This window comes from Bactrocera latifrons, unplaced genomic scaffold (assembly GCF_001853355.1).
Source record: "Bactrocera latifrons isolate USDA-ARS-PBARC rearing strain unplaced genomic scaffold, ASM185335v1 scaffold_75, whole genome shotgun sequence".
Classification (NCBI taxonomy): domain Eukaryota; kingdom Metazoa; phylum Arthropoda; class Insecta; order Diptera; family Tephritidae; genus Bactrocera; species Bactrocera latifrons.
The window spans coordinates 1,197,831-1,206,784 of record NW_017537434.1 but is presented as its reverse complement, the minus strand read 5'-3'; the positions used below and the strand labels follow the sequence as shown (position 1 = coordinate 1,206,784).

Genomic DNA, 8,954 nt, shown 5'->3' with positions numbered 1-8,954 from the left:
ATTTGACTTTTTATATATTTACCTTATATATTTTTATTATAATATCAACAAAAACATACTTTTAATATTAAACTTTTTAATTCTATTTATTTTCGAGTTTGTCTCACTGTTTCGTACAACACCCCCTACTTCACCCCCTTTCAATTTACTCCTTAATCGCTTTAGCAAGCACCGAAAAACGTTCACTTCACGCTTTTGCGCACGTTGCTCCTCCAAAATAGCACGGCAGGCAGTAGCAGTAAGAAAAGACAGAAACAACAACAAACAACTACGGCAATAACAACTATACTTCACTCCATATTCGACACTCGTGTCATTGTTTTTCTTATTGTTGTTGCATTTAGCAGTTTTATATTCACATATCTACATACTCACGTATATTTGTATGTTTGTATTCTGTGTTTGTATTCTGTGTTTATTTTCTTTTTATGTTTTGGTTTTTGTGTGCGGCCGCTTCACGCGAAGTATAGGCAAACAAAACGAACTCAAAGGCAGGCAGTCAAGCGGACAAGTACGAGGTAGACCAGACCTGACTGATAGACAGTAGCATAGTCAGCATCTGAAAACCGGTTCCCCTCGTGTTCTGCTTAACGTTTTTTTTAATATTTCTGTTGTTATTCACACTCGTTATTTTGCTCTTGTTGTTAAATACAMCAAATGGACGGACAAATATTTGGATGGCTGGATACCTACATATGTTTGTTGTAGGTACATATGAAATGGTTTGGCCAAGTGACTGACAAGCGGGAAGCTGCTCGTGAGTTCGATTTGTTGGTATGTTGTAGTAGGATGTGTATATGTACTATATGTTTGTGTGTAGGATAAACATCTACCCTACTTGATCAGATCTTTTCTCGAGGTAACCGAATAGGTTTTAGGACTGCTGCTGCGCTACCCGCTGTCGATTGTTATAATTGTATTTTTTTGGTAGTACATAGTTAGGCATGCGTATGTGAGTGTAAAGATGTGTCTTTTTTTGCCATTGCGTGCGTTTGCACAAAATCATCGCCAGGGGAATTGCCAAGAGAAAATAATATATTGAGCAGTTGAATGCGAAAAAAGTGCAAGCATGAGAGGAACATGTAATTAGGCTTTAGAATGGTGTAGGTTGTTCCGTAAGTRTCAGCGATGTAAAGATGGTCTTATGCTCAAAAATCGTCTTTGATTGGAAATCGATCCTACCAGTCAGGTACCAGTTACCTTCCTTCGATTTGAAAGGGATTAAATAATTTCAAGTTAACTTTACCTTTAGGGTTTCAATATCCAGGTAACTAGCCTTTTGTTTTGATATAGGAATTTAATTTTATTTCTAGTTTATATTCAAATATACCTTATTATTATTGCTTACTTTTATAAAAGTTATTACAAAGCGAAACGATACTTTTCTTTAGACTGTAAATTATTGTCACACTAAGAACAGTTTGTAACCAAAATAGATCACATTTATGATCACGTGATTGATAATCATATTAATTTATTAAAGCTCTTTAAATAGTAAACACTACAATCGCGGAGGAAATTTTTTAGACCGGACCACTKTATATACAATCTGACCGATCAAAATTATTCAGTSTTTGTATGGAAATTTTTGTCGAAGGGTTAATGAAGTTTGATCTTTTTTGGCGCATATTTTCGCTGCGAAGCTATTTCCGTTATTTGATTTTATCCTTTCGGTCGTCTTCTTTCTTTCATGGAAGTTTGCTCTTACGTTTGAACCTCAGCTTACTTTGAGTCTTTTGTATTGCTTCTTTGAATATGCTTTGGCGCTTTAATTAYACCACTTGCTTTGACGGTAATTAATTGCCTTAATTAATCTTTTTCTCTACAGTTCGAACGATTTCTTTAGMTGCGGCTTGATATGTCTTTGATTGGCTTCTACTGATATTCTTGACGTGAAATACTAATTCGCTATAACGTTTCTTTAATTTCAGATTAAAACTGGAGTGCGAAAAACTTGCCAATGAAAAAACAGAAATGCAGCGCCATTATGTTATGGTAATTTTCTATCTATATATATTTCTTTTTTTATTAATTTTAATATTTTTTGCAACTCTTATTTCAGTACTACGAAATGTCATATGGCCTTAATGTTGAAATGCACAAACAGGTAATTTCCTTTTATACAAATACGACTGAAAAATTAAGTATTGATTACAACAACAAATACGCACAACTCATTCAATAAGCATGTCTCTCACCACTAACAAATACAGTTGCCAAAGTCGGCATAGCGAACGAGTTGTCGATTGTATCAGGCAACACGAGTGCCTGAATGGTGCACTCCTGTCGGCGCCTGAAATTATACACACAACTACACWCATATTTTTTTTAGTTGCAAACGCCTCTACTCACACACCTTGACACATAAACATACATACGATGWATTTTGCTCGTTTTTCGTCTGACAATTTGTTCTAATTCTTTTACTATTTACTTTCTTTACATTGTGCGCTTCCGCTTGAACAAAAAAACACTAAAACCAAAACAAATATATCAACTGCRACATACACTGCTTCATCAACGAACGTGATGTGTTTGCGCAACCATGCTCTGCTCTTCATCTTTTCTTATGCTTGCGTGTGCAGACGGAAATCGCCAAACGTTTAAATACCTTGATAAATCAGCTGCTACCATTTCTACAAGCCGATCATCAGCAGCAGGTCTTAAATGCAGTGGAGCGCGCGAAACAAGTTACGATGCAGGAATTAAATCTGATCATCGGGGTAAGTTTTTTATTTAAACTAATTTCCTTAACTATTGTGCAATAAAACATATCATCGCTTATTCATTTCGACAGTTACTACTACAACAATTAATAAGTATTCTGCAATAATGTGCATAAATTCTTTTTCGTTTTTCTTTTTTTTTTTTTTTGCTAGAGTAAATATTCACACATACACACACAGTTCTGCTTACACAAAAAAAGCATATTTGATGTTTCCAAACAGACAATGTGTAATAGCAGATATTTATTTTGATTTTAATCCTTTAGTTTCTATGGCAGCTAAATGCTATAGTGGTTCGATCTGTGAAATTTAATCGGATATAACAGCGGAAGATTATTAAGATTAATCTTAGCACTAACTTAATATTAATTTTAGCACTGCTTGGGCAATAATCCATGCGAAATTTCTTGATATCTAGTTTTYCTTACAGTAACTTAATTTAGATAGTTCAGTTCGCATGGCAGCTATAGTGGTTCAATCTTAACAATTTTTTCGGATATTGTACCTTTGCCTTGACAAATAATCCTCAACAATTGAGGGACTAGTTTTCGTATATACATATAAACGGGCGGGCTCGGCTCGTCAAACTTATCATTTATAACTATATACATAATATTATAAGGTATCSGCTGTTTCCTTCTTCCAGTTCTGGGCATACATATCTGACTTTATAGCGGCATAAAACATTTCCTAATTACATTTTGAAAATACTGCCGTGTTCACAATCCTTGGCCRGATAAAAAAGTGCCGCTTGTGTATAACCTATAAAATAATAACGAAATTTTATCATAGCCTAGCAGACGTACATCATTTGTACTTAAGCTACTATGTCTCAGTCAAAGATCTCTGTTAGGTAATAGTTTTAAGATATCAAGCTTTCTTTTTCATCTTTATTGTTGGTATAAGTAATTTGTTGTTGTATGTATGTACATATAAATGCAAAGAGTTAAAATAATAAAATTAATTGGTKTGACAGCTGATGATATTCTTTTGTAACTTTTTTAAAATTTTATTTTTATTGATATTATCTTTTTCATAATATGCCGCCAGCAAGTTAAAATATGTGAATGTGTATGTATATATGTACATATTTTAAAAGGCAGCGTATAGAATTGATTTAATTTCTTCTATGTATATTCCCTATAAATTTAGCTAGTTTTTGCAATAAAACAAAATAAAATAATGTATTATATATACATATATATTTTTTTATTATCTTTAACAAAGTAATTGTTTAGATTTCATTCAGCATTTACTATATATATAAAAAATTCTGCCTATGCATATGATAGAAATTTGTTGCGAATTTCTCAGTTATTTGTGTTGACACTTTGACACTTTGATTAATAATCATATTCTAATACTTTAATTTCTTTTTTCATTTTATTTTATGCTCACTTTCATTCAAAAAAAAAAAAAAAAATGCAACAAAAAATCGTTTAATAAAACAAATGTATACCCTTCACACACACATCAAATTTCTTGATGTTGCAACGCGCAGCATCAGCATCAGGGAATTCAACAACTTCTAGTAAGTTCCTTTTCCACTTTCTCAATACGTTTATTACTGCTATTTCTCTACCACTAGTTTTATACTTCTAACGCTCAGTTATGTACTTGTTTCGCTTACTTTATTCTAATTTTTTTTGTCTAACAATTACAAGTTTATCAATAAATTAAATATACATACACATACTACATACAAGCATAAGCGCAAGAATACTTGTTTGTTGAGAGCATTTTTATAAAACAATAATATTTCATATGCATAACGGTTAAAATTTGTCGGTTGTGTGCATTCTGTGCCTGTTGGCTTTCATTTATTTCAAATTGAAAATATTAATATATAAAATAATATACACATACAATAAAATAAGAGAAAAACTTGCCCATGTTCCGTGCAAAATTCAATTAATTATGGTTTGCTTATTGTTAAAATGCATTTAAATATTTGTTTCTTATAAAATACTTGTTTTTAATGTGTGTGTGCCTGTTCGCTAGCATATTGTTGCAAGTTGCTCTCAATTCGATTAATACGATTAATAACTGTTTAAAATTTTTTTTTATAAGCATAACTGTAGATTGTACGTTTAATTGCAATATCTACACTTTATAAAGCAAATTTGTGAAATAATTTAATTGAAATTATGCTTCGATTTCACTTCTCAAATTTCGAGGTTGTATTAGTGAGCATTTTGATTAGTTCTAGTGATATAAGGACTGAAGTACAAGAAAATAGTTGAGATACGAACCCTTACAGACTTATACACATATGCTTAAAGTCCACAATTTTTTTTTTTTTTGCATTATTAATAGAAGACGGCAAATAAGCAAATTTCACTCACTTGTAGTAAAATAACTATAAATTTTAAAATTATAGGTTTTCTCAAAGTATTTTTTCATGAAGCTTGTTTTGCGCCTGCCAAGCATAGTTAACCAAAGATCAATAATAACTAAAAATAGTTAAACTACTGTTACTACTTAATTATTACTTGTTAATTATATAATATTTTTTCTCTAATTATTTTTTTCTGAGCTTTGCGACATTTTTACACTTTGTTGCATTTTTTAATCTGTAAAGTGAGCTATTTGATTTGCAATTCTTCATTATTTGCGCTCTAATTTATAATTCTTCACAAAAAAATTTTTTTTAGTATATTCCCCTTCAATATTCAGCTGTCAAATCAATTATTTTAGTACCAGAGTTAAAGGAAGCGAATATATTTGCGCTTTAAATCTTAATTTTGAAGTGAACACGCTATAAAATTTTTTAACAAGTGGTATTTTGTTAAAATTTATTTTATAGATTTTAGTTAAGCGCTATGCGCTTAAACTGTTCCAAAATTACATGCATACAACAATTATATTATTACATTTAAGTTTTAATTAGCTTATTAACTTAAATAGAATTTAGTTAATTTATTTTTTATTTGTTATAACATTCAAACCGTTTTTTAGTTTTTTATTTAATTTTAATTCATGGAAATCTAAAAAACCTAAAAAAATAAAAATGTTTGGTTTTAAATTTTTATTAACATATTAGAATTGTAACAAATATATACAAATATTATCCAAAATATATTAATGATAAAACAATATAATGCTGTAGATAAAATAATAAACTTTCGTTTCCTCATATTTTTTATTTTAATATATATTGGGAATATCGAAATATTATTTGTTTTTTTATTCCAATTATAATATGTTAATAGTATTTAAAAATTGAAATTTTTCGATCATTACAATTTATTTTAAAATATAATATAAATTTAAGAAAAGAAAGTTCATTGTTCATTCTATTTTGAATTATTGATTTCACTTTTTTCAATTAATATTTTTTACTCATATCTTGTCTATAATTCGTTCAGCTGTTTATTATTACCCGTTTGTTTTAAACATTTTCTGCGCAAATTTGCTCAGGTTAGGTTAGTTTCATTGTAAATTAGAGCTTGTGATTGCTTTGCAAATAATTTTAAGTTTATAAACATTATTGCTTTCAAAGACAAACATTTCACCRTTTCCTACGAAATAATCTTATTAAAATATCATGAAAATTTGAAAATAATTTAATTCGTCACTCTTGTTCAGACCCTGGCTTTCCTGTTTGTTGACTTTGTGAATGTGCGTTTTGCTAACAGATTTTAATGAATTTATTTCAATTTCCAACTATTCTATGCTTAACCTAAATAAATAAACTATTGTTTTAAAAATATCGTAAAAAATAATAAAATTTTGTTGAATAACTAATAACATATGCCATCCTTTCTTTGTCTCTCTTTCATTTGCATATGCAGCAGCAAATACACGCACAGCAAGTGCCCGGTGGACCACCGCAGCCAATGGCCGGTTTAGCGCCACTAGCTGGCCCATTTGGTGCACTGGGCGCGTCAATGGGTCTACCACATGCACCACAGGGCCTACTTAAGGCACCAACAGATCATCATCGACCCGATATCAAACCAACAGGTCTCGATGGGCCGGCTGGCGCTGAAGAGCGTCTGGTAAGTGTGAAATTCAATAATAAAGTAARAATATAATATTTTTAACAATTGCTCTTATTTATTACATTGCAGCGGAATTCAGTGTCCCCAGCTGATCGTGAGAAGTATCGCACACGTTCACCATTGGATATTGAAAATGATTCGAAGCGTCGAAAAGACGAGAAACTACAAGTGAGTATTTTTCTAACGCAATGAAGAACGAAAGCACGATGTGTTTTAGAAGAAGAACCATCAGTAGTAATTCTACTTTATTTGTATTATTATGTATGAATAAATTAAATTAATCAAAAACCTAGTTATGTTATTATATAGTACAATAATATACATATATCAAAATTCCACTTTACGCATTTTACTTATACTACCTCTACCTCCATCACCAACATCTTCATCAACACTGTCCTGCTCGCCCAGACAAAGTTTGAATTCAAATTTGAATGATAGTATATATAGCTAAAAGCTTTTACTTTGGCTTTGGTTAAATGAGCTATACTTCTATATAGCAACTTATTGATAAAAAAAAAACTTGTGTAATTATTGTTCTTACGTTGGCATTTATTGAAAAATTACATTGTATACCATAATATTGTTAAAAATCATGTATTAAAAAATACTTTGTAGTATATTCATAAATGTAATCGAATATAGATTTACAATATAAATGCTGTACAAAACGAAAAAAAAAAATTCAAAAACTTGTTGCCAAATCTTATTATGGGAAAATTGTAAAACTCAACTCACCATATTTTGTTTCGATAAAACAAACGAAAATAAAAACACAGTTTGGAAAAGCAACTCACTTTAAAAATAAAAGAGAGTAACAGCAGGACGGCGCTGCATCGTGCACGTCAGTTAATTTAGTACCTTTTTAAATTTTCAATTAGTTTTGTTAACCATTAAAAATGTAGTTGAATATARTTTAGCTTGAGCTTTAATTTAATTTCCTGCATAAATAAGTTTTAGTTGGTTTGTAGTAGTGACTTTTATTTTGTAGAGTAGATATCTTAGAATAATCCTCTCTCTCTTTCTCTTACACACTGTCCGCAAATGTGTTTTTTTGTTCGAAAGTAATTTTTTTTTGGCTATACCATATTTTTTTTTCTTTTTTATGTTTATTTTTTGCCCTTCGGGACGTAGTACTTATTTGTTGACAACTGTCATTTGCTTACAAATTACTATATAATTGATTGGTTTTTATAGTAATTTAGCAGTTTCAAATATTTTTTGTTATACGCTCAGTTAACGCTGCTACACATGCTTGAGTTTAAATTATAGTTCCGTAAAAGATTTTGCATTTTATTTACACGGTGTATGGATTGGTACGCGTCAACATGTTTCGTAAATTTTAGGTTACTTTGTTCCTATTGCTAGTTTATCTTTTCTTTTTACGCTTCCATTTTTAAGTTTTTTATTTAATTTTTTTGTTTTGTTTTTTTTTCTTTTGATTTCGTAGCAAATATTTCTTTAGTATTTCATTTTAATTTGGTTTAGTTAAAAAGAATTACAAAAGTTTACAACAACAACAAATAGTTCGTGCGTTGATAATATTTTTTTATTTTTCAAAATTTTTGCAGGACGATGAAGGAGAGAAAAGCGATCAAGATTTAGTCGTAGATGTTGCAAATGAAATGGTGAGTTGAGTTTGTCAATCCCAAAGTACAGCAGAACGTTGCCAGTATTAAGAAAAAAGTATAAATACATTGACATGAACACAGTGTCTTCCCCATTTGCATTGTCCCAAATGTCTCATTATTCACCTTTTATTATTTTATTATTATTATTATTATTATTATTTTTTTTTTTTTATTTTTTTTAGTATTTTAATTACTTTTTCCAAATAACTTATTTATTTCATAAAACTTAGTATTAGATTATTTTATATTAACGTTTATTTTTGTTTCGTCACAGGAATCCCACTCGCCACGTCCGAACGGCGAACACATGTCGATGGAAGCGCGTGATCGTGAAAGTCTGAACGGTGAACGTCTTGATAAACCGGGCAGCAGCGGTGTCAAACCGCCTAATGAACGACCTCCATCACGTTCCGGCTCCAGCTCGTCGCGCTCAACTCCCAGCCTAAAAACTAAAGATGTAAGTAAATAGGGTTAGTTTGATTGAACTTTTCGCTATTTTCAATATTGTATTTTTATTTTAGTATTTTACATATCCATACCATTTTTTTAAATTTCTATTATACAAATATTTGTTTAAAATATTTTAAAATTTT

The 8,954-nt window shown here is 30.3% G+C and overlaps 1 protein-coding gene across 13 annotated transcripts in view; it reads left to right on the top strand.

Annotated features, from left to right (window-relative positions):
- Positions 1-8,954, top strand: part of LOC108976339 (protein groucho) — a 17,017-nt gene that overhangs the window by 5,231 nt on the left and 2,832 nt on the right. For 7 of the 13 annotated variants that reach the window (XM_018945370.1, XM_018945368.1, XM_018945369.1 and 4 more), the window contains exons 4-11: positions 1,932-1,995; positions 2,063-2,107; positions 2,586-2,723; positions 4,228-4,257; positions 6,521-6,727; positions 6,800-6,898; positions 8,302-8,358; positions 8,636-8,818. In XM_018945370.1, the coding sequence (XP_018800915.1) occupies positions 1,932-1,995; positions 2,063-2,107; positions 2,586-2,723; positions 4,228-4,257; positions 6,521-6,727; positions 6,800-6,898; positions 8,302-8,358; positions 8,636-8,818 (823 nt within the window). The remainder of the gene's footprint in view (positions 1-1,931; positions 1,996-2,062; positions 2,108-2,585; positions 2,724-4,227; positions 4,258-6,520; positions 6,728-6,799; positions 6,899-8,301; positions 8,359-8,635; positions 8,819-8,954) is intronic. The other 6 variants (XM_018945376.1, XM_018945380.1, XM_018945379.1 and 3 more) reach the window with 6 other exon arrangements.